General features: G+C 45.7%; 6 protein-coding genes and 1 non-coding gene across 7 annotated transcripts; 1 reads left to right on the top strand and 6 right to left on the bottom strand.

Annotated features, from left to right (window-relative positions):
- Positions 1-871: 871 nt before the first annotated feature.
- Positions 872-3,496, bottom strand: BRETT_002455 (uncharacterized protein; the record flags this gene model as incomplete). The annotated part of the gene is made up of 1 exon (XM_041280983.1): positions 872-3,496. One exon carries the CDS (start codon positions 3,494-3,496, stop codon positions 872-874), a length of 2,625 nt encoding a protein of 874 aa, XP_041138774.1.
- Positions 3,497-5,159: 1,663 nt separating this feature from the next.
- BRETT_002456 (uncharacterized protein) lies at positions 5,160-6,461 on the bottom strand (the record flags this gene model as incomplete). The annotated part of the gene is made up of 1 exon (XM_041280984.1): positions 5,160-6,461. One exon carries the CDS (start codon positions 6,459-6,461, stop codon positions 5,160-5,162), a length of 1,302 nt encoding a protein of 433 aa, XP_041138775.1.
- A 220-nt stretch (positions 6,462-6,681) lies between these two features.
- BRETT_002457 (uncharacterized protein) lies at positions 6,682-8,550 on the bottom strand (the record flags this gene model as incomplete). The annotated part of the gene is made up of 1 exon (XM_041280985.1): positions 6,682-8,550. The coding sequence occupies one exon, from the start codon at positions 8,548-8,550 to the stop codon at positions 6,682-6,684; it is 1,869 nt and encodes a 622-aa protein (XP_041138776.1).
- Positions 8,551-9,341: 791 nt separating this feature from the next.
- BRETT_002458 (uncharacterized protein) lies at positions 9,342-12,491 on the top strand (the record flags this gene model as incomplete). The annotated part of the gene is made up of 1 exon (XM_041280986.1): positions 9,342-12,491. One exon carries the CDS (start codon positions 9,342-9,344, stop codon positions 12,489-12,491), a length of 3,150 nt encoding a protein of 1,049 aa, XP_041138777.1.
- An 807-nt stretch (positions 12,492-13,298) lies between these two features.
- On the bottom strand, positions 13,299-17,531 carry BRETT_002459 (uncharacterized protein; the record flags this gene model as incomplete). The annotated part of the gene is made up of 1 exon (XM_041280987.1): positions 13,299-17,531. The coding sequence occupies one exon, from the start codon at positions 17,529-17,531 to the stop codon at positions 13,299-13,301; it is 4,233 nt and encodes a 1,410-aa protein (XP_041138778.1).
- A 1,144-nt stretch (positions 17,532-18,675) lies between these two features.
- On the bottom strand, positions 18,676-21,977 carry BRETT_002460 (uncharacterized protein; the record flags this gene model as incomplete). Its single annotated transcript, XM_041280988.1, has 2 exons — positions 18,676-19,887; positions 19,926-21,977. 2 exons carry the CDS (start codon positions 21,975-21,977, stop codon positions 18,676-18,678), a joined length of 3,264 nt encoding a protein of 1,087 aa, XP_041138779.1.
- Positions 21,978-24,221: 2,244 nt separating this feature from the next.
- On the bottom strand, positions 24,222-24,294 carry BRETT_002461. The gene has a single exon. It is a non-coding gene; the product is annotated as a tRNA-Phe (tRNA).
- Positions 24,295-25,391: the final 1,097 nt, after the last annotated feature.

A 25,391-nucleotide genomic window follows, 5' to 3' on the forward strand; every position in this document is an offset into this window, starting at 1 on the left:
TGAAGATGGAAGCAGTAGTCATAAAATAATAGAAAAGAAGTAGAAGAAAAAAAAGGCATTTGAGGAAAAATGCAGCGGTTAAGTAGTTTACAAAATAAACATGTTGCGGCAAGAAATAGAGAGATGGGATGAGGAAGAAATCGGTTGTAGAATAAACATGTGCCGTTGAAAAATGTGCAATGCCGCTTAGACCGCGTTACTGCAAAGGGAAACACCCAGGAATTTACAATAGGAGAAAGCCAGAAGGATGAGATGCATTTGGAAAAAAAAAGGTCAACCGAGAGTTTCCGGAGGGAAAAAAAATTAGGGACAAAGGGAAAAGGAGGGGCGAAAAAAGGCAAGGTAGGGCCTATTGTTTTACAGGGGCCTCGTTAACATGGAAATGGAAGGAATTTTATTTTGCCGTTAAATGATATATTAACCTAGAAGCGTGTATGGGAAGCCGGATGACGAGAATGCTATTGACGAACAGGAAAGTGAGGGGTGTGAGAAATGAGAAGAGGAAGTAGAAGAGGAAGTAGAAGATGGAGATAGAAAATGGAAAGGGAAGATAAAAGATGTGATGTGAAGATGTGAAAAGAAAAAAGGAAATAAAAAAATGAGAATGAGACAAAAATATGAAAAGATGAAAACATGTGAAAGATGAAAAGATGAAAAGAGTAAAATGAAAAAGATGAGTAAAATGAGAAAGATGAGAAAGATGAGTAAATGAGAAAGATGAGAAAAATGAGAAAGATGTCAGATGTCAGATGTCAAATGTCAGATGTCAAATGTCAGATGTAAGAAAAAAATAAAATGAAAACATGGGAAGCATGAAAGATGAGAAAAACACAACGAAAAAATACAGAAAGCAAAATCAACAAAAAGAAACCTATTTCTTTGAATCGGCCGCATACTGGTCATCGGACTTGCCCTCCGGATTGTAGTACCTGAACTTGTAATTGCCATCGAACCGTAGCTTTAAAGACTCTACAAGGCACCCCGCCTTGGGGGCCATCTCTGCAACGCCTGCGTTGCTAAGCTTGCTGGGGTGCTTTACAGGCCTGGCCAGATGGCCGGGGCCATCGGGGGTCGGCCCAGGGGCGGGGGCCAAAGGCTTGCAGGAGGCGAGCTTCTCGGCAACAGTTACGCTGTGCCTCTGCGGGGCATCGATGCTGGAGGTGCTGGTGTTGGAGGCCGAGGAGCCCGCACTGCCCGCGAGGGAGGGCAGCATGGCGGGCAGCAGGGCGGTGGGGTCCTCGGGCTTGACGCGCGGGGTGGGCACGGGGCGGTAGACGACGGGTGCAGAGGTGTTGGGGTGGAGCGCGAGGCGGCCCGGGCGGGGCTTGGGCGCGGGTCCCGAAAAATTTGCCCGGAACATCACCGGGTGGCCCGCGGAAGCCACCGGGGGCTCGTCGCTGGGCGTGGCGAGCGGCGTTTCGTAGTACGGGGCGGAAAATTCGGCCATCCCGGTGGACGTGTCAATGCTGCCGGCACTTTGCAGCCGGCCACACCGCGGGGCGGAGAACACGGCGTTGTTGAAGCCCGGGTAAACGGCGGATAAGGCACCAGAGGGAGTTCTGGATTTTAGATAAAAACCCTTTTCCGGTAGGTAGGGCGGCACACTAATGCGGTCCAACTCATTCAAGGAGCGGGATCTGGCCCTTTTGTGGCCCCTTAGCTTGGGGAAAGTGAGCATATTCCGCGGGTTCGAGCCGGAGAGCACGGTGACGGCAACCGGCGGCTGGCGGGGCGTTCCGGTGGAACAGAAATCCCACACAAAGGTGTGCACGGGGCAGAACTCGCCGGCCCCCTCGTTCGAACCCCGCCCTGGGCATTTCACGAGGAGCGTCTGGCAAATGCAGATCTGGTCAAACCGCTTTTCCGTTATAATTCCGTTGTTTAAGTCGTTCAAAAGCGACGCCCAAAGTCCAGCCTGCAAGGGGAGCATGATGCGGACGAATTTCGACGTTGGAGAAACAAAGTACCCTGTCACAGGGTCTGTTTTGCACGTTAGCAGTGCTGCCTGCGAATAAACCCGCGTAACCACCTTGAGAAGCACAAACGATGAGAAATCTGGCGGCACTGCAGCACTGCCGGGTTCTGCTGCCTGCCCCGGGGTATCTGCAGACCCGGTTTGTCCCGCTTGGCCCGTTTGGCCCGATATATCCCGCTGACCAATATCTACAATCACCTCGGCATACGAAACCATCCGGTCGCGATCGCAGTCGATAAAACACGAATTTCGGGCCGGGTGGAGCGGAATTCCAACGTACGTAAGCGGGTGCGAAAGCAAGTTCTCACCGGCGACCGAGGAGCGGGTGCCAAAAACCGCGTCGATCGACGCGCGAACCTTCATCGACCGCGCCCGGAGTTGTTGCACGTACGGTTCACGGTACACAGCCTGCGAAAGGCGGCCGTAGTCGGCAACACCAACGAAATTCGACGCGTCGCCCCGGCAGAACCCGATTCGGATGCTGCGGGCGGTCGAGATCTGCTGGGCGGGCTGTGCTGGTGTAGGGGTGGGCGTAGACGAAGAAATGGATGACAATGAAGCGGAAGGATGGGCAACGGAGGCTGGTGCGGACGTAGAGTTGCCTGCGGGGTTGCCAGCGGGATTGCCCGGATTTCCAGCGGAGGATGTCGCAGTATTGCCTGCAGATGTGGGACCAGAGGCCGCAGCATACATCCCTGCACCAATTGCACCGCCCATCCCCCCAACCATTGCAGCCTTCACAGGTGTAGAGGTGTGCATCTCCGCCTGTTGCTGGTGCCGCTGGCTCTTCTTCTTGTTATACGCCTTTCTCTTTTTGTCGCTGAGCACCAGCAAGTTGCGTATTTCATCCAGCAACTCCTTGTTCCCGATCCGGGCTGAAAGCTGCGCCGTCTCCTTGTCTCGCCTGATTTGCGCAAGGCACTCGTTTATTGCCTTCGGCCTCAGCCGCAACCCGTGAAGCTCGCAGTAGTGAGTCACCAAAAAATCAGTCCTGGCCGGGATCGAATCCATTGGCTCTTTTTTGCTTAGTAACTCCGTGTATTTGGCCAAGCTGTCCCGGAGGAATTCCAGTGTCGGGAGGGCGAACGGCTGGAATGCCGTCACGTGATCAGATCCTGCCGATTCCACCCCCTTTTCTGCCCCTCCGGACCCGTTTATGCCTTTGTTTCTTGCATTTATCGTTTCTTCATCTTCATCTTCCTCCTCAACCTCTTCTCTTAGCTGTGGCCCGCTTTCTCCGGCCACACAATCTCCGATCCTCCGCTCCGGGGCCGGTGAAGACGGCTGCGAGATTGTTGGGCTCGAAGTTGCCACGTTGATCGGACTCTCTGTGAGTAATGTGACACTTTTCGATGCAAGTGTTGGATCCATGATGGTTTGATAAAGCGATTCCACCCAATTGTCCGAGTCTGTCGGGTTCGCAGACACATCTTGCTCGTGTACAGATGTTACTGCTCCGTCTCCAGAGAACATATCTGCGAAAATTTCCGCCGTCGCACCTTCCGATGGGTCAGAATCCATGACTTGATGATTCTGGATAAAACCAAAAAATTATAAATTAAAGGGAAAAAATTCAAAAATTCAAAAAAATTCAAAAAAAAAAAATACGCGGCGCTTAATCTATCAGGAATGTAGAAGCAAGCCCTGTGCAGCGAATGTAATGTGATGTAAATGCACACCCTTAAAGTGTCTTGGATTCAGCAGTCTGTCACCAGTGATGCAGCCAATGAGCTCTTTGCTGAATATGCAATGCCTGTATCGCAAGATACCGCCTGTTTTAAATGTTGTAAAAAGAAAGAACGCGCTTTTTTGGTGTGTCTGCCACAAATACCGTTATGTCTATAGGAATGAGTAAAACGATAGTTAGGTATATTGTTGTGCAAATAAATGAGTGAATGTGCTGGACCTGTAGCTGTAGATTCTATAGCATGGACTCCTGTTTGAGTTCAAGTGCGCCAGATCCGTGTTTCAGGGGTATAAAGTAATTCTTGTAATTGGACGTAAAAAGCGCAAATACGAATATCACCACAACAGATAGAAAGCGAGGATAATGAAAAAAAGCCGGACTCAAATCAGAAAAAAGGGGGAAAACGCTAAGAAAAAAAAAAAAATTAAAAAAATCTCTCGATAGTGAAATTGCTCGGACTAACTTTTTGTATTCTTGAAAGCGTGGATCTAAAACTGAAACGAGAAAAGAGACAGGGTGTGGTTCAGCCAAAGTTTCAATTGCGGAATACATAAAAGGGGTGGCATATAAAGAACATAAATGCGATTTACATTCAATAAATAGTGCAAACAATTTGGGCCTACGGTTTGCCCTCAAGCTTTATAATTATTAATTAATCTACAGATGTATTGGCAGGAAATGTAATATATCGCTAAATCCAAAAATCCGCTTCTGTAATATATTGGCATGTTCGCCAAACTGGATGAAAATAAAGAAAACAAAACGGATCCCAATGTGAGGGGTGATCCCAAGAAATAATTGCATTATATTAGATCGAATTGAAATGAATGCAAATTTCAGGGGAACAAAAGAACAAAGGACGCGGTTTCTGAAAAGTGCTGTAATCCGTAACACTTGCGAAAAGCATGGCATAAATCTCGGTGGGACTGTTGCGTATGAGCGAGGGTTAAAAATTTATTTGACGTGAAAAAAAAAGGAACGGTTTGGTCTGAATCAGCTGCACGTACCAGGGGAGAGGGATGCAAGTACATCCGAGTGCTGCTAGAATTACAATATTTCTTCCAGGGCAACCCGGTGGAAGCACCGCCCACCTGGCAGGACACGTGGGAAGCGTGCGGTGAGGCATGTGGTGAAATTAGTGATCAAACGCGCGGTACATTGCGCGGTGGTAGGCCATTGTTTTCCCGGTGGATGAAAAAAGCGCGAGGCAAGAAAAGTACCCTGTTGCAGGAAGCAGATCAAAAAAAATTATATGCATTATATGTACAACTAAACGAAACCATTGTTCACCTCATGAGGTAGCACTTCCTATAGTATTTATTCCTTTTCCCGTATTGCATTCTCTGATCATACCATCAATTCTCTTTTTCACTGCATTACATTGCATTATCTCGCACACTGTGTTTGGAAATGGCACGCATTACTAGAAATATTTGTGCCCTTGAATGATGTGTCTGATTTACCGTTGGACATTATTATTATGTTAAATTTATTCCATTATTCGCTATTGCCGATCCATCTTGTGGCTTCAGATTGTCTATTTGTGTACAAACCCTCCCCCGGGACATTAATTTTATCGAACTTCCCGTAATAAAACCCTTTGCACTTGTATCCAGAGTATTGTGAGCCGCAAAGCCAGAAATAGTATCCTCTGGTCTCAGATCTCTTAAACATCCGTTTTAATACCATGCTTGAACCGCATTTGGGGCATTTGGGACGACCAGAAAGAAGCTCATTGCGTATCATCCTAAATGTCAAACTGTAACGTACTTTTCCCACTACTGGATGCAAATCAAGCAAGCATCCGTGCACAGATGGTACACAATGCTTGAATTCCTCCTGGATCCCGGGCAACATCACAAGTAATGTGTTATGTGGAAGTGGAATGTTAAATATGGTTGAATCACCCCCATTTCTTGCTGTGGTGATTTTCCTCACACGAAATATTCGCGTTGCTCCAAGACTAATTGATGCAATTATAGGAAGCGGCCCTATATCTGTCAATTTATCCGAGTGCCAGTCCAAGTCCTGCTTTTCCTGTTGAAAAAGGTTCGAGACACAAAGATTCGCTTTCCATCCTTTCTGAATTTGGTAGCTGCTTTTTGGTTTCCGCTTTGATAGCACCTCATTCACTTTATCTTCAACTGCATACGCACATAGCTTCATTTCTGTGAAGAACTTCTGCACATTCTTCTTTCCAGAATCTCTGTAGATAAACTTTTGGGTATCTGAAGCATCCAAATCCCGAAATATCGCCGTATAATGCTTTGACTGGCATTTCTGACCGGCAATATAAAACTTGTTGTCCGTAAAAGCTGCACGCTTAGAAACAAGCGCCGAAAGCAATTTAGACGCCAGTCCTTTTGTCAAGAAATCCCGGATAAACACCAAATCCGGCAAGTTTTTCTCTATTTCCTCTTTTGTGTACAATGTCACTGCCTTTCCCGGCCGTTTGCACAGCTTCATTTGGCCAATGTTCCTGCCATACTGCTTTAGTGTAGTCTGATGAGGCAAATTAACCTCACCATCAGAAATTTGCGAAAACTCTCTTTTGATGCCCCTTTTTGATGCATCCAAAGCCTTCACAGTGTACTTTTCTATATGATTGCAAGAAACTGATAAACTTTTCTGGCTGTTGTCCTCAAATGATGCTTGTTGCACCTTTCCAAATTGTTCCTCTAATAATTTTGTAGTTTGGTCTACCGAACCATCACAGGCCACAAGAACCTCAAGAAGTTCGGATTTTTCTGCTGCCGGAAATAACTCGAGAAGCCTATCTATTATGTTCTCCGTATCCATGGCCAAGCAAGCACATCATTTTGTTAATAAGATCAAATGTGGTCATGCAGATGAAATGTGCATTTGTTGATCACTATGAAATCTCTACACCCAAAGCTCTTATCTCAAAAAAAATTATTCAGTGCTTATCTTGGCTTTATATAACTTTAAGCATTACCGTACTTACACATTTACATCTTCTTTATCTATAAAAACCTGCATACACAAACTATTACTGACATTATGCCGATCCTATAAATCTAAACGACCTTAAACTGCGGATTCCTGTCTTGGGTTCCCTTTCCTTTAAATCCAGCTTGTATGCTTTATTCGGCTTGCTTTTCTGTACGTTAGTTATATCTTGTAACGGTTTGCGAAACGGTTTATTTGACATGGTGCTATAGCTAAAGCTTTGGATCAGCTTTGACACCTTTCCTGTTTTTGGTGGGTTATTTGATCTGTTCTCCTTATTAGCAGGCCCCTTTACCAGATTTGTGTTCGGTGGAAATTTTGTATTTGCAGTAGCCACTTCTGGTTTGATGGCATTTTTCTTGGCTGCATCTTCGTTAATGTCATCATCTTCTAGATCCGAGACGATGAACTCGCTTGAATTCGCATTCAAAAAGCTTTCGTCCTCTATTTGCTCATCTTCACTTTCTTCTGCTACTTTTTCCACTTTTGCTTGTTCCACTTCTTTCTTGGCAAAAAACTTGCTCACCATCCCTGAACACGAGTTCTTACTGCTTCCAGCATTGATGATGCGTGCTCTTTTGGCAAGTGGCGATGATTCTTCCTCGTCCTGCAGCTTTCTTTTAAAAGTCGTTTCCAGCTTTTGGTGCTTTATTGGGCTTGATTGGCTTCCGGAATCCTTCATCCGTTTAAAGAAGTTGTCTATGGTAAGCAGAGCTTTGTCTCTCTTTGTTCTCGGAGAGTATAATCGGTCGATATCAGCCTCGAGCTTCTTTTCTGGCACAGCCGGCATAGATTTACACCTGTGTGCACAAAATCTGTCCAGAGTACTTGCCTGACGACCGGTGAAACTGGCAGATTTCTTCATTGTATCGCATGCAGGCCTCAAACTACGCTCTCTGGGAACCAATAACTCTTTTGTAAATGGATTCAGGTCTCCAGATGCAATTCTTTGGTGTAATTCGACGTCTAGAATGTTCCCTGTGCATGATAAAATGTACGACTTGGGTTCCTTGACATCATCCGGGACGGGATTCAAATGAACAGGCAGCTTTTTCACTGGATCGAACACGATTGGGTATCTGAATGCAATGGAAGCCCGTTTGTAGTCGGCCTCAAAAGTCGACGGAACATCAACCTTGCCATCAAAGCGAAGTGCCATAATAACGCGCTTGAAGCTGCGAAACCTGCTCACGAGAGTGGCAGCTTTTAAAACACCAAGTCCCGGAATTCCCTTTGTGTAATCACAGCCGCTAATTATTGCAGTGAGCTGGATCTCGTACTGATTCAGCCTCGAGATGGCGTTGTTTCTGCATTTGTTAAAGTTGGCGCGAAGGATCTCCATGCAGCTTCCGTAATCGTCCATCTTTGTGAGCAAAGTTTGGCAGCCAAAAACAAGAAGATCGGAATCTTCACTTATGATTCCATCGACCAACCCACTTTTCTCCAAGTAAACCATCTGTGAATCCGCCTCGTATGGTGCAACAACGTACTTTATCTTGCATCTTTTGAGCTCCTCTATCAAGCTCTTGGCCATTTCTGGTGTGATATCGCACGCTTTTTGGCAAAATCCCATCGCCTCTCTCCGATCGTGCCTTTCCAGGGCATCAATTGCCCTCTGCTTGTAAGTTTGGCGCCTCCTGCGTCTCTCCTCCTCGGTTCCTGCCTTGGATGGGAGGTGGTCTCCGTCAAAAACAAGATAGGGCTCAATTTGGAAATGTCTAAGCATTCTCACTTTTCGAAGAACATAGTCGATGTATGCCCTTGTAGGGTGGCCCAGAACAAGCTGTAGAGAGCAGGAAAAGATACCCTTGTGAAGCCACGCGTACGTGTCTATGGCAAGACGCTTCCCTTTGTATTTTTCTAGCGAAATAGGTGTCTGAATAGACTTGAGTGCAGGAAGTAGACCTGAAACACCCATGATTAAAATTGATGAAACACGCGAGAGGGTGTGATGATGTCCTGTATTTTAGAAATTTGATGATTGAGGTTGTTATCCATGTATCTGCGGACTAATTAGTGTATTTGAACAGTTATCTCAAGCTTGTTACTTGTCAATAACTTATCTTAAGCTCGTTACTTGTCTAAATGTTTGTAACTTGTCAATAACTTATCCCAGCACTGTTTGTCGTATCTCAAACCCAAGAAATACCAGAAAGACAGAATGCAAAGGAATTAAACGGACGGCCTCAAATGAAATGCTCTAGGCATAAAAAAGTGCATTCCTAAGAAAATGACATGTATTGTTTACCCTGGCAAGAATACTCGGGTCCACCCTTTGCTGAGATGTGCACCGCCTTGAACGCGAAGCGGTGAAAAATCCACAGAGAGAATTTGGGACGCGCGGCGAGGGAGCAAGCCGGATAGTGCCATGGTGGAGGAATAGATGTAGTTGAGGGGTTATTAGACGTGATTTGGTACTGTTAATTTGGATTTCGAGTGTAGTTTGTGGCCTGATTTGTCGCAACTGGCAGTTTGTGGATTAAAGTGCAAAAAAAGCATTGATATTAGGGACAGGTTGTATTTTTCAAAATAGATACCAAGGAGGAATTTTTTCCGAGCGCCAATTTTTTTCGCTGTTGAGGAATTGAAGAGTTGTCCATTAGTCAATCACTACCGACTAAGTACTAAAGTATTTGAGAGCAGACAATTGCAGCAGTATAGCAAGAAGAAGAGAATATATACAGACAAGGTATTGTGTAATTTGCGGCGATGTCTGAACAGTTGACGGATGAAATGCAAGGATTAACTTTGCAGCATCAGCAGCAGCATAGAAGACGCAAGAGACGTGATTATCATGCATATGCAGCACTTGGAGCAGAGGAGCAGACGCGGGCTGTAACACCGCCTTTAGTGTCTCCTTCTGGGGCGTTTGATCCTAATGCAGCTGCCAGCAGTGCTGGAATAGGGTATTCTGGAATTCCTGAGCAGTCACAATTACAACAACAATGTCAGCAAGGACAACTTCAACAACAACCACAACAACAATTTCAACCACAACAATTTCAACAACAACCACAACAATTTCAACAACAACCACAACAATTTCAACAACAACCACAACAACAACCACAACAATTTCAACCACAACAATTTCAACAGCAACAGATTCAACAACCACAGCCTCAACAACTCCAAGACGAATCACAAACGGCTTCTCTCTCTGTTCCGGTGGCCCGGCTCAAAGCAGACGAGTACTACGCAGATAAGCAGTTTAGAACCTTCGAGAATGTGGCACCTCCACTCGCAGGAACGCAGTATGAGGTTGTGGATCAAGGAAATGCGTCTCCGAAATTTTCACTTATGACAATGTATAGTATTCCTGCAACTGGGGAGCTTCTCAAGTCCACCGGAATGCCGCTAGGCATGTTATTAAGGCCGTTTGCGGAGGTTGGTGAGGGGGCTTCGAGTGAAAGTGATGAGACAGATGGTAAAACTATGAATAATGTGGAGAATGTGGGTAATTTGGAGAACGTGGGTAATTTGGAGAATGATATGGGCAAAGGGCCTGTAGATAATGGGGATAATACTATGGACAATACCATTGGGAATCATGCTATGGATAATGCTGCGAATAACGACGCACCAGATGCAGGTACGTCGATCGACGCGTCTGCAGATTTTGGCAACACCCTACCCTCTCTGTCCAAAAACCAGCCTGCAGTGCCAGAGTCTGACTTCTCCCACACGGCAGGAGTTCCGCGGTGCAGGCGGTGCAGGGCTTACGTAAACCCGGCGATGCAGCAAACGGGATATCAGATGATTTGTAATTTGTGCGGGTTCACGAGTCCTGTTCCGTCGGATTACACGGCGAGCGTCGACAGCGCAGGGGTGCGCTCGGACTTCTACCAGCGCCCGGAGCTCCACGCTGGTGTATACGAGCTGCGTGTTCCGCGCGAGTATGCGGCCGTAAGCGCAAGCGCCGGTGCAGGCGCAGATGCTGGCGCGGACACCGGCGCGGCCCAGCGCGCCCTCTGGCACGTCTTCGTCGTCGACACCTCTTCGACGGCAGTCGACTCCGGGTTCACCGGCGCCGCGTGCACCGCAATTGAGATGTCGTTGTACGGTCGGCGTGGGCGCAGCCTGCCGCAGGGCGCCAAGGTCGCAATTCTCGGTTTCGACTCGCGCTTGAAGTTTTTCGATCTTTCGCCTGGACTCCGGGAGGCCAAAGTGGCTGTGGTGGCGGATGTGGCTGAGCCATTTGTGCCGTTTGCAGGTACTGTGTTTGGTTCGCCTGTGGAATCGCAGGATATTATAAGCGCATCTTTGGAGCGGCTGCAGTGCGAGCCTGCGGCATGCGAGCGCACTGCGCTCGGCGGCGCTCTCAAGGCGGCTGATATGCTGCTTGCGCCACGCGGCGGTGGCCTGGTCACGGTGCTTCTTGGTTCTGTGCCGGTGCTGGCGCCAGGTGCGCTCCCGCCAAAGCTCCCGCCACACCAGGGCTTGCGCGGCATGGCCGCCGCAGAATATGCGCGCGACGTGCTCACCGCAGGCTGCACTTTCTACACGGACACGCTCGAGAAGTTGTACGTGGACCATTGCATTGGCGCAAACTTCTTTGTGGGCGCTCCTTCGCCTGTCGACCTCGCGAACTTGGATCACTTGTCAGCGCGCACGGGTGGCGCCACGCGCTTGTGGCCGCGCTTTGCCGCTGAGCGCGACGAGCTCGATCTCGCGAACGCCGTCCAGCGCACCGTGCGCGGCGCCGCAGGGTACCAGGCGCAGATCCGCATCCGCTGCTCGCGCGGCTTGCAAGTCGACCGCATCTTCATGTGCGGCCGCGCATACCCCGGTAACGATGGCATCTGTGCATCCCTGCCCGTTTTAGGCCCAGACACCTCTATCGCCTGCAGTTTTACCCACGACGGCAAGCTCGACACGAAAAAAGATGCGCATTTCCAGGCTGCTGTGCTTTACACCGATCCTGCGGGGTTGCGCCGCGTGCGCATCATCAACTCGATCGTCTCCGTGACCGAGCGCGCCGCAGACGTGTTCTCATTCGCCAGCGCAGACGCCACTTTGGCGCTCCTGGTCCGCGCAACACTCTCGAAATTCCCCGCAGACACATCTTTGGTCTCCGTGCGCAACCTGCTGGTTGCAGGCGTCGTCCGCGCAGTGTCGCGCTATGCGGCGCTCGTGGGCGCGCGCATCTCGGCGCCGGGCGAACTCCTCCTCCCGCGCGGCCTCGCCACACTACCCATGCACGTGCTCGGTGTGCTCAAGTCACATGCTCTTATGTCACGTGAGTTGATCGCGCCCGATCGACGCGTCAATTCCTTCAGCCTGCTAGCCAGCTCTCCAGCACCATTGCTTTCTGTGCTCACATACCCTTTACTCTTTGCCTTACACAGCCTCCAGCCATCCCACTGCCGCTGGCGCACGCTCGGCAGCCCCGCCGTGCGCTCCTTTTGCCTTCCTCCAGCCACAATTCTCTCCCAGGCTCAACTTCAGGCTGCCGGTGCTTATCTTGCCTTTGATGGATGCCACATGTACTTGTGGCTGCACACGCAGGTACCTTTACAGTTTGTGCACGACCTCTTTGGCACGTCCATCGACTCGGTCGAAGCTCTCGACCCGTTGATCGTCCAGCTTCCTATTCTGGACACTCTTCTCTCGCGGCAGGTCAGAGCACTCTGCAGCTTTTTATCCATGCATTATCTTGGTTTGGCCACCCACTCTGTCCAGATCTGCCGCTTCAAGACTGATCCATGCGAGGCTGACTTCCTCCAGCTTATGTATGAGGACCGCTCGGCCGAGATGGTGTGGTCATATGCCGAGTTTTTGCGTTATTTGCACACTAGGGTCCAACAGCTCCACATCGATTCTCCCAAGCCCGCCGGGATGAGGTTTGGAATATTCTAGAGTGCGTGGGGTACCATGTGTTGCAGTTAATGGGGGAAGAGTTGCTTGTTTTCGAGGCAGAGTTACACTAAGCCTATATATATCTAGATCTTTGTTCTTGGGCGTGCTAGAAAGAGCCGAGTGACATTACATACTAAATCTTTGTTCTTGCATGGAATATATTTGAAAGCAATTCAAATCTGTGTACAGCTGTATAGTATATATTCCCGGATGCAAGCTGCATAGCTAAAACGTACGTAAAGATTCTATAACATGCACAACTACTCGCAGCAGCATCCTTGTAATGTAGAATACAACACACCCAGAAATATTATCGATCTCCTTGGATATCCTCATCCTACTAATGTACAGATGCTCCGAAATTGCATAGTATATATATCTATTCCAAAATACTCAGGCATCGTAATTATCTAGGTGAAGAATATTGAAACTCCATTGCCGAAATACACTCAAAGACAAGCTGTAGAGCATACTCAAAAGCATTGTATGCAGAACATACTATATCCGCGTTATATGAATCACTTTAGTGTCATGGGGATATCTAACGTACAATTTGACTTTTCACCATTTTGATGTTACATGGTGTGCAATTAGAGCATGCAGAAGTATTATGATCCGCATAACCAAAACACATCCAGAGATATCCTTGCGTAATTCCACGCATCATCTTCGTCTTGATAATTTGATGCGCACAAAAGTTAGCGGAAGCATACTCAAAACTTTACAGGTTGAACGGTGGTCAAATCAAATAATACAATATATAATTACTCAGAAGAAGCTGCGTAGTGTATACTTTACATCTATTCCTTATAGCACTCTGCCAACAGTAGCACCTGTGGTGATATGTTGCTGCGACTTGTCCACTTTTCTGAGCTTAGTTCCTACGTTTATTTCGCCGAGCAATGCACCGATTGTATTCTGCGGAATTTCAGCTGAAGAATTTTTGGCTGGAGCTGAAGCTTGGGGAACAGGGGGTGGAATTGGTGCTGAAGACTGGGGAACAGGGGGTAGAATTGGTGCTGAAGACTGGGGAACAGGGGGTGGAAGTGGTGCTGAAGTTTGAGGAACAGGAGGTGGTACTGGTGCAGAAGCTTCTGGAACCGATCCTTCCGGAATAGGAGGTGCAACAGGTGCAGAAACTTCTGGAATAGGAGGTGCAGGTGGAATTTCCGCCGGTGCAGATCCCTCTCTTGAACCTTCTTGCGTATTTTCACCACTTACACCAGAACTTGGGGCCTTAGAAGCAGCATCCGCCCACTCATCTTCTGTTTCTTCCTGAGACGTTGCCTGGCCAGTTAGCTCGCTTTTCTCCTCTTCCTTCTTTTCTTCAGCCTTGTCACTTCCACTTCTTCCCTTCTCATCATCGGTTTTTACACTATTCTGCCGGCTGCCACCCCCAAAGAGCATGTCGGCCAACGCAGCCTGCTTTGAGCTGCTTGGAATCTCATCATCACTATCTTCATTCTCCCCCTTGCTCTCTTCCTCATCGGACCATCCATCATCTCCAAGACCTCTCTGTGCAGCACGCTGTGCTTCCAACTTCTGCGTGTCGATTTCCGGCCCTTTGTGTGCAGACTTGAAGAACGGATTGTTGTTTCTCATAACCTCAGCTTTGGATTTCTCGGCTTTCTCCGGTTTTTCTGCCTTCTCACCTGCTTTCTGTGCAGGTTCTGCCTTTGCCATGTGTGCAAATGGATTGTTATTGATTGCCGGAACTCCACCTGCCGCTTTTTCTGCATTTCCTGCTGCTTTTTCTGCACTGCCTGCCTTGCTACTGCCAGAAACAACACGTGAAGCTGGTACTGGAGGCGGTGCAACAGGCCGAGTTTCCTTTTTAACTGGAACCTCATCTTCACTGCTGTCATCTGCCTCTTCTTTTCTCAAGGCCTCCATCTGTGCTTTCAACTCTGCAATTCTCCTTGCACGTCTTTCCTGCTTCTTCCGCTTGTGCTCTTTTTCCTTTTCTTCCAAGGCCTTTTTTTGTGCGAGAAGAGCTTTGATTTCCTCATCTTCTTCGTCTTCGTCTTCTTCGGCAGTCTCGATTGGTTCTACAGCAGCATGTTGGGGAGGAGTAGAAGGTTTAGGTTGTTGTAAAGCTGCTTTTGGAGCTGTTTTGAGGGCTGCTTTTGGAACTGTTTTTGGAACTGCGTTTGGAACTGCTTCTGAGGCTGCTTTTCCCACTTCTTCCACTTCTTCCACCTTCACTGCCTCGTCCTCTCTCCGAGTCCTAATCCCAAGTTTTGCCAACCGATCCCTCATCCTCTTCTCGGCCTTCTCCTTGATCCGCTTCGCACGATCCTCCACATTGCTTCTTGCCTGCTGAACTGCCCCAGATATGGTGGCCAAACCTGAAGACACCGCAGCATTTTGTGGTGGCACATTGCTGCTTGCTGCATTATGCGGCATCTGCCTCCTGGCACCGTTTAGCTGGCCAATAAAACTCCTAACTGCGCCTGAAACAACACCCTCGGCCAACTCCCACTTCCTGTAACCGGCCTCAGAGGTGTTGCTCACAGATAAAGAAGACTGGATGTCCTTGACCATCTCGCCAATCGACGCGTCGATGTCCTGGACGGCCCCAGTAGTCTCCTCAGCCTCCTGCCGCGCCTTCTTCGACTCCTGCTCGAGTTTTTCCTCGTTGCTTTCAAAGGCATCGATGTTTGGAGCCGGCCGACCGGTTAACCGTGCCATTCTGGCCTGGATCAATGCTTTCTGCTTGGCAATTCTCCTGTCTCTGTTTGTTACCTCGCCGTTTGGTCCCGTACCTTTAATCGAAATGCCTGTAGGGTTGCTTTTCTGCAATTTGCACCGGTACAACTCCAGCTTTGTTGCACTCACCTGATCTGCAACCCGCCTGATCTCATCCACAAGTGATGGAACCTGCCCAAACGACTTCTGAAGACGCTGCATCAGCTTTCTCTTCTCCTCGGCCGAAGTGCCGCTTGCCGAGTCCTCGATCCGGGTCTGAAGATTCTGGATCTGCTCTTTCAGGGAGTTGATTTCTCTCATATCCGAGTCCATCTCTCTCTGCCGGTCTTCATCCTGTGCATCTGCCGAATCGAGCAAGATCTTCTTCTCGCGAATCTGCTTCCGCAAACGGTCAAGCACGGATTTCTGCCGAGGTTTCTCACCTGACTTCTGGCCTGACTCCTCCAAATCTTCTTCATCCTCGTTCTTCGGTTGTCTGTAGCTTCTGTGCCGTGCACTACTCACATACTCGATGTCGTCGTCGTTGTTTCTGAACGAGGCGGCAGAAACGCTTCCAGCGGACGTGCCGGCGGCACTTTTACCGTTTCCGGAACCATCCTTGAGCTGATTCTTCATTGCATGCATCGTCTCCTGCAAAAGACGCGAGGAAGGAGGAACCAACTCAGGGGGAAGCTGTGTAGGGATGTCGAATCCGTTCAAACGCCGATAGATCAAGTGCATGGCAACGCTGAACTCGTCTTTGTCCAATTTGCCCTTATTTCCGATATCTGCCAAGTTCCAGATCGACTCCAAGTCGCTTCTGCTCAACCCGGACTTGCCGAAAACGGAAATTGCAACCTCCCCGCTCACGTATCCGTTTTTCTCGGTGTCCCACTTCCTGAAGATGTTGTCGTAGATCTGCTTTTCTGGTTTTGTGATTGCCCACGTGACATTTGAAGCCCTGGTTCCACCCATTGAGGCCGCCATATTATAGTTTGCCTGGGTTGCATTGGGCATAAACTGTGTTTTCATCATGTCCAAACCGGGCAAATTTCCCGTTGGCATCGACACAAATCCCCATTGACCCGGTTTTCCCGTCGGTTGAGCCACAAGTCCCGTCGGCTGCACACCGAGACCGTACCCGCCGGTTGGCTGCGCCACAAATGATGTTTGTGGAGGCATTCCGAACCCGGTCTGCTGCACCTGTACACCAGTCGGCTGGAGGTTCAGAGCCTGAGGAGACACCTGTACACCAGTTGGCTGCAAGGCAAGCGGTTTGGGCTGGCCTGCAACACCAGTTGGCTGCGAGTTGAATGTGACTGGAGGCTGTGCACCATATCCAGTCGTTTGGGGTGCAAATCCGGTAGTTTGGGGTGCAAACCCGGTAGTTTGGGGTGCAAACCCGGTAGTTTGGGGTGCAAATCCGGTCGTTTGAGGTGCAAATCCGGTCGTTTGAGGTGCAAATCCATTCTGTGACCCAATTCCATTCTGACTATCCTCCCTCTCCTGTGAGTCAGGAACTCCAAAATTGATTGTATCAACAAAACTGGTAACCTCGTTGTGAACCTTGCTTGGAAGTGCCGACGGAACGGCATCTCCCCGTATTGCCCGATTGCAGAGATACAAGGCAAGTGCAAACTCCGGAAAAAGAAGCTTTCCGGACTTGTTCGTGTCACATAACTCCCAGATTTGGGCAAGTGTCGAAGCATCCAAGTTTGACCGCATTAGAATCTGTCTGGCAGTAGATCCATCCACTGCATTCTCGCCTGCCCTAATATTCTGCCGGAAGATGCCCTGGAATCTCTCCTGGTCACGTGCACTGATAAACGACAACCGGATATTTGGAATCTTGAGCTCTGTGTTCTTTTTTGGCTGTGTTGAGGTTTCGTTAAGGGAACGAATGAACACACCCGTTGGCTGAGCCATGAGCGGCTTGAACTGCATCTGTGGCTGTGCCTGGAAGCTTGTTTGTGGCGGTGCTTGAAAGCCATTTTGTGGTTGTGCCTGGAAACTTGTCTGTGGCTGTGCTTGAAAGCCACTTTGTGGCGGTGTTTCCTGTTGTTGTGGGGCCTGCCAGCCGGTAACCTGTGCCTGCAACTTCTGCCCAAACGAGGTGCGTGGCTGAAATCCCGTCTGCTGCACTCCTATTGGCTGCTGCTGCTGGTTCTGTGGCTGTGTCTGGTATCCTGTCTGTTGAGACATCATCTGAGGTTGAATCCCCCATCCTGTAGCCTGAGGTTGCTGAACCTGTGCACCAAACTGGTACCCGGTCGGCTGTGCCTGAAAGAGATTCGCCTGCTGCTGGTTTTGGCCTGCATTGTATGCATAGCCTTGGTTGTTGTATGAATTCATCTCTGCTCTTTTACCCTCTAGATTCTGTTCAATTGATGGGTCAAGGCACTCTGATATCTCGCCACCCGCTTCTGCTATTCTCCGTAAAATGACTGTACGGTTTTTCTAACGGTGGCTCTATGTTTATTGTGTGAAACTGTAAATGCTTTTGGGATGCCATGTGGACACCAAATTAAATATGCGGCCGGTTAATTGAATTTATTTTTCTTTCCCGCTGTTCTCGTTCACTTCTCTAATTTGGTTTTGGCTCTGCTTTTTTTTTATTTGATTTTTTTCTCCCGCTATTCTTCCTTTTTCCCCCTTTAGCGACACGCTCCAAATTGGCCTTGGTGTCCACTTCCATTTTTCAATCGATACCCAGTAATGGTGCTCAAACTCAGCTAAGATGCATCTAATATATACACTAAAATGTATGCTCAAGCAGTTGTCGAATATCTCTGCAGATTAGACCCAAAGACCATCTTTTTACCCTCCGATCTGCTTCCTTGTGGCCATCTTCCCGTCTAAAGCTAAAATACCTGAATCTCGCGCTAAGAAGGAATAAATCATTGCGTAGTGAAGCAAAAAAAAAAAATTGTATCTGTAGTCTAGTATCCCATTCATACCGCATAGCAGCATTACTACATCTTACTACATCACTTGATTCCTTACTGTAAGCAAATTCGTAATCGTCATTAAAAGAGCTGCAAAGATCCAGAGTTATAATACTTCTGCCAAATAAAAAAAGAACATGTGACAGATAATAGTACTAACGATAGCAAGGGTAACTAATACCCATCTTAATCATTTTATAGCAGGCATCACGAAAGATCCAATCTCAAAAATACAAAGAACTCCAAATTGATAGATAAAATGCATAATCAAATGAACAAAAGTTAAAGAAAAAAAGAAATGAAATAAAGTCTTATAATCACCTTAGCCAAACAGAGCACATGTAGAATAAAATAATCAATTCATAAATAACGGCAAATTGTCTTTGAACTTCCACTGTCCTTTTCCAGGTGTTCATCAAATAAATACGGAAACATTCAAAATCAAACCTCCTCCGTCTTTGTCTTCTTCTATTCATATGTTKTTTCCTAGAAAGCATTGAATCTGATTCTCTTTAATAAATAAATAATACAGCTGGTATCAAATAAAAAGCTCAAAGGCCATTCAAGTGGCTAATGTAGCCGACAAGATCATCAATCACCTGGTTTCTCAAATCATCGTCTAAACCAAGTTCGGAAATGTGTCTGTTGTTTCCCGCAAATATCCTCATGTTTGCAACAACATTAAGAAGTTTGAAATTGATCTTCGGTATGTCTGTTCCCGTTTCCAATTCTTCATCTGCCGAATCCTCTGCTAATGATGTTGAAAACTCGGAATTTACAGAAGAAGCATCACTGGTCCTTTCTTTATTTTCCACCTTATCGAGGCATTCGAGAATATCATAAGTAAGGACACTAAAAACATTCAAAAGCGACACAAAGCCAAAGAGCGAAAGTTGCGAGCCTTCTCGGAAGTTACTAGTGAAACTTGGAAGACGAAGTTTCGACACCCATGAAATCAACGACTCGTAATCTGAGGGAGTCTTGATAAGCTTGTACTCGAGAGCACAACAAGTCAAGGCCAATTTTACGTCAAACTCCACACAAATTTGGCCAGATACCCTTGCCAAATCAAAGCATTTTGCCAACTGCTCACCCTCATCTGGGTGTAAAAAGTACTGAAGAATGGCAGCTTTCAACTTCAATTCCATCGGTATGGTATCATCAAACGTATTTATAAGCCTCAAGTCGGACTCGCATTTGTTTCTGGAAGTGATATTCTCGCTTTTGATTTCGGCATTGGTCAAAACATGTCTTTCCGCCACTTCAACTTCCTCGTCTTCCTCATCTTCTTCCTCCTCGCTCAAAGTGCCGTCTGTAGCTTTTGATCTTTGCTCAAGTTTGTCTTCTAAAGCCAAGCATCGAATCATACTCTTTTCTGCCCGTACCGTGAGCTTTTCGCATATGTAAATTGCCACTAGCCTAACAAGTCCTGCTCTGTAATTATAAACAACACTGATGTTTTGCAAATCAACGTCTGAGTATTGGAAGCATTGAAGAAGCCGCGCAAGAACAACAATATTAGATGAGTCCTTTGAACCTTTCTGGCTAATGCTGTTTGCCTTCTTTAAAGCATGTTTCCAGTAACTCCGACCCAAAGGATCAACGAAAAATGTTGCGATAAGCCGATTAGCAACAGATAGAAAGTCATTTGACTTGGATGAACCACTCTGTAAAGTTTCAGACACGTATTTCAGGCACATGGCCTTCAAAAAGTTACCGTTTGAAGATCTGGATGAACGCACATTCAAAATAGAGAGAACATCCTTCAAAGAGATGTTTGTTTTGTGTTTATTGACTGAACAAGCAACTGTTCGGCCTGTGTTTGATCCAGAGAGTGGAGAATAGAGTGTGGATTCATAAGAGTTGTGGTTGCAACTGAAGCAATACTCGATAAAGCCGAAGACCCACGGTTTGCAGTATTGCTGGAATCTTTCTTTTGCCTCAGGGCATATAGATGAAGCGAGCTTAAAAACGTGTAGTAGAGGACATAAATGCATGTTAGCACTTTAGCCAATCCCAAGAAAGGTCTAAATACGCTGCTGTTGAAAGCAAATGTTTCGCCCGACCCGAACGAGACAACAGGAATCGCAAATAATCCTCTATGGCCCGTTCCAGAATTGTAACTGAAGTCATCCATTGCTGATCCACCGAGCATACATGCCATTCCACCAAGAAGGACTTTGTTGGCGAGCGGATGCGAGTTTGAATTCATCGAATTGTGGCTGGAGCCACTATTATTCAAACCCGCAGCCGCCATGCTCTGGGCAGGCGAAACCTGTCCATTACTGCTGTTAATAGATGGTGAAGAAGTGTAGCTGGAGTCGCTATACAAGGCAGATGCCGGATGGTGCGATGATAGCGAAGAAGGAGCTCTCACAGATGGATCCATGCGAGTTTTCCCTGAAGGCTGCATTTTCGAAGAATGAATACCGGTCAAATTACCGGATGGAGATTCCATTTCCTCTTGCATCATGTCAAATGTGGCATTTCCACTTGCTATCATGAGCTCCTTTAGTTTCTCGTTCTCTGCGACCAACTGCTCGTTCTTGATTTCCAAATGCCTGATGTACTCTGTGGCCTTTGAAAGAATTGTGGCCTTGTTGAGCTTTCTGGCCGGTTTGAGGCCGTCCAACTTTCTCTCATCATCACTATAACCTTTTCCAACATAGTCATCGTCAAATTGAAGGTCATCCATGTTTCCCGAGCCATCAGTACCGTTACTTCCGGAAGCTGATCCGGGTCCGGCATTTCTGTTTCCAGCTCTATCTCTCGAGATCAAAATTCTCAAGGAAGGAACACAGTTGCGGAGCTCGACGATCTTCGAGTTTATGTTGGTCCTGTACTTCTTCTCAATCAAATTATGCGAGCATTTCATTTTTCGACCGCCGTTTTTAACATTAGCCTCGTTTTTAGGTCGCACAGAGGCACCACTCTTCTTTCGGCCCCTGCTTGCAGGACTACTCATGACAGAACCGTTGGAATAGTCGTCGTTCGACTTGATCTTGCTCAAATTTAGCGATCCCGGTTCCTTCTTTACCTTCACCTTCATCTTTTTTCCGACGCTGCGTTTTCTCCGCTTCGAATTTGGTGATATGACACCCGAGTTTGCTGGAGCCGGAGCCGCTACACTATTGTTGGCGTTAATATTGTTGACGTTGCTGTTGCTGTTGTTATTATTGTTGTTATTAGTGTTGCCGTGGTCAAAAATAGAAGCAGTGTTGTATGTAACAGTGCTTGTAGACATCGACTCACCCATAGGGACAAAACCGGGGGCATTTGCACCCGTTCCAGCGGATTGTGCAGCCTCTTCTGTGTTAACACCAACCCAGTTCTGGTTGTGTCTGGCAGTCAAGTTGGCGTCTATAGGAACGAAGTTTGGATTGTTGGCATTTGCATTTGCAACTGGGTCATTTAGAAAAAAGTCGTCTGGTGATGACCCGGACGAGTACGGAGACACTATAGAGCCACTTAGGCTGCTGACTGCATCATTGAAATCGTTAAAGTTCATATCAGAACTCACGTTTGACGAAGAACTTGTAGACCCGAACCTTTGAGGTCCCGTCATAAAATTTTGTGTTTGTTGTTGCTGCTGTCTCTGCTGCAAGTTCTGCAGCGTTGGTTGTTGTTGCTGCTGCTGCTGCTGCTGAAGCTTTAGAATGTGGCCATCGATCACGTGTCTTTGCTGTTGTTGGTCCAAAGTCCCGTTTTCATTATAATTGATATGGTTCAAATTAGGGGCCGGAGTCATGCCAAAAGTCTGATGCCCCTGCTGCTGCTGCAAATGCAGCTGTCTCTGTGATCCATCCAATGATGAGAGAATATTGTCGTAATCGTCAAAATCTAGAGAAGCCATAATGTGCTTTGGTTTTTATAACTTGTTATAATTCGGGCGCAGTATATTGCAGAAATGGAAAATCTCAAAGCTCGATGTGGGGTTGTGGGGGGCCAAGAAATATTCCTGATGCAACGTGTGATACTGTGGACACGAATGACGATTTGAACAAGGACTGCAATTAATAACTCAGTGATTGAACTCCCCTGGAAAACTGGTACAGAGTGTCTGAAAGTGCGTTCTGAGCTTGCCCAATAGGAATACCGAGAAAAAAAAACTAAGATTAAGAATGGAGATAAACTTTTTCTATTAGTTTTTTTTTTAAGAATTTTTTTTTCTGGGCGCAATTTGGCTTCAATAGGAATGAGAAGCGTTTCTTTCTGTCTTTTTATTGCCTCTGGAAAAAAAATCCAAGATCTTGCAAAATCAGCCGCTAAGCAAGAAGATCCTTAAACCTTAATATGCCGGGGTATAACAGAGACAGATTGTAAGTCGAAATATGGACAGCAACGTAGTACTCTGAGCAGAAGGTAGGAACAAAACAGTACTGAGAAAAGGAAAGAAAACTAAATGAATCATATAGGGGAAAAAATACAAATAATTGAAGAGTAAAAATAAAATCAAAACCAATGTAAGAAAATAAAAAAACTGTATGTATTTGTTTATTCGTGCACGAAAAGTGGAGGTGAGAATAAATGAAAAGCAAGACAAACAACGGTCGAATGAAATTAGTAGCGAGTCCGAAAATTAAAAGCCATAAAAATAAAAAACCACTAGTAAAAATATTACAATAAAACAGAAGGGGTGAGCAATCTGGATGAATGGAATATGCTGAGAATCTTATTTTATTATGCAGTATAACAGGGGAGGTCGTTAAAAAGCAAAGAAATATGGACAAGTCACAGCAACTATTGTGAAGCAAAATAGGTAATGCTATTGTTTTCCCCCTCCACCGCACCCAAATTTTTCCGAATAGATACAATCTTGTTCACATAATACAATAGAATTGGGAGATTCCTAGAAAATAAAACAATCAAATGCAAGATTATTTTTTAATGCGGTTTTACAATAGTGGGGGTGATGTTCAAATATGAGCCACATAAGCCTATATTTGGAGATCGAATTTGTATATTACTTAATAATACCTTACAAAGAAACTCCCGAAGAATAAACCCAGTCAACAGAGTCAATTCTCAGTTGATTCATTTTTGGGCCGTTATTCGGAAACCAAGAAAGCGGGGACTAGCTTGCCTGTCAAACTCTCTATCAGGAAAGTAGGTGGAATGGTCCGTACGTTAAATAGCACATCTTCCCTATCTAGATATTTCCAAATTATCTATCAAATTATCTATCATTCCAAGGTGAAAAAGGATATTCATAATAAAAGCGTAGACCTGGCATTATGCATACTGCCCTGGTGGTCCCTTTATTCAAATGAGGGAAAGACATAATTAAATTTTGACTTTGCTTTGTCTCGAGTTTCAGCTTGCTGATTTTGCATTTCATTTACCGCCTCCTCGTTTTGTTATTGTCATACTTGTCTGGTTTGCATACAATAATAATTGATGTTGTCATTACCCGATTAATAAAGTATTAATGCAGTTTTAAAAACCTCGGTTCTAACTATTGTTAAATAATTCTGTTTGAGCTGAAATTTGATGATCCAAGAATAGGATTACTGAAGCCGTCATGTAAGAACTTTCCTTTGACAATGATTGGTGTAATTCATATGAATGAATGCTCCATAACTGTTTATAATACCAAGGAGTATTAGAGATATAGTATATATGTTAACGTGCACTTATTCATCTGTTTTTACTATTTTTCCTCATTTTGATCACCATTCATATTTACACGGGCGTGTTTTCATCTTGCGGCTTGAAATAGTATCTATAGCATAACCCGTAAGATCTGATAATTATATTATTCCAGAATAATTAGCGTGTATTTCACTCCTGTTTTGAATGATTTTAATTACTCCAATCAAGCTAATATCAATAACAAATCATTTTATTTCCACAATTTCTCTTTCAAAGTAATTTCTCTAGCTGTGATAATTACCAATAAAAAATTCATACGACCATCTAATATCTTTGGGTGAAATGCTTATTCCACCACACTTTATTGAATTTGTCAGATTTTCTGTCAACGCTGCTGCAAATATGCAGAGAAGCTGCAGCATCGGACATGAAATCAGAATCGATCTTTCCGTAAAAAGCAGGGTGGGTAACCACAAAAAAAAAAGATTATCCAGTCAAAAAAGAATGCGATCTCCGAGGATTGAACTCGGGACCTTCAGATCTTCAGTCTGACGCTCTCCCGACTGAGCTAAGCTCGCAACTTTTGAAAATGTAAATGATCGGACTGAAGGTAACAAAATATTATTTTCAATAACCTGAAGTATAAGGATTCTTTAGATGATTACCAAATCCGCCTAAAGATATATAATAGATTATTAAGATTGTTATCTGATACTTCTCGTATCTTTCTTTCTTCAGATTTCTTTCCATCCTTCTCTCATTACCAGTGGGTAAGGACCTCTATTTATATTTGTCGGAACCTATGAGTTATAATAATGTTTTATATGTTAATAACGCATAAAGGTTCAACTGATATTTGATTTATAATATGTGGATCAAATTAATGTTCAGACAGATATAAGAAATAATTCGCGGGGAAATTTTTCCTGTGAAATAAATTTCTCCCTAATCTACTTTCGGCTGAAAATGACCTATTCCACTTCTGCGGAAAAATATCTCTTATATGTATGTACTACTTTTTCCTTATATACTATGTGTCTCTTAGAAGGGACGACGACTTTATTGTGTAATTTGCAATACATATTCATATAAGGAAATCCATCTTGAAGTGATCCTTCAGCTGAAACCAAGAGTAACCTTCGGGTTCTCGCTGGATTACAAACGTGTTCGTAAGGACCCTATTTTGTTATGGGGGTCATTCTATGCAACAGAAGTCTTTTCTATATCCGAACTATATGGTCAATCTCGTTCATAACCTTGGGCATCTGCGCGCTCGGTAGTGCTACGGCACAGAGATATGTGAGCAATTAAGCAGATACAAATGTCACACGGGATTTATATACTCTGACAATTGCAAAATAGGCTATCGGGTCTCGTCCCTTCGCAGAAGAAACAAGTTATATAAAAAGAGGTAAAGTAAAGTAAAAATAAAAAGGAAAATAAAGTGAGGTAATCATACATAATATAAAAAAAAAGATTTAATTCCCTAACATGTACAGTTAGTACAATTTGTCCAGGATTCCTTCTAATAAATATTATTCTAAATCTTCGTTACTTTAGAATAAGTTCAGATCTCAAAACAAATGAATCTAATGACATATAATAATAGATTGCCTAATACTAGGTAATATTCTCATATGTCCGACATATTTTCTTGGAATGTCACTTTCATTGA

This window comes from Brettanomyces bruxellensis, chromosome 9 (assembly GCF_011074885.1).
Source record: "Brettanomyces bruxellensis chromosome 9, complete sequence".
In the NCBI taxonomy this organism is placed as follows: Eukaryota; Fungi; Ascomycota; class Pichiomycetes; order Pichiales; family Pichiaceae; genus Brettanomyces; species Brettanomyces bruxellensis.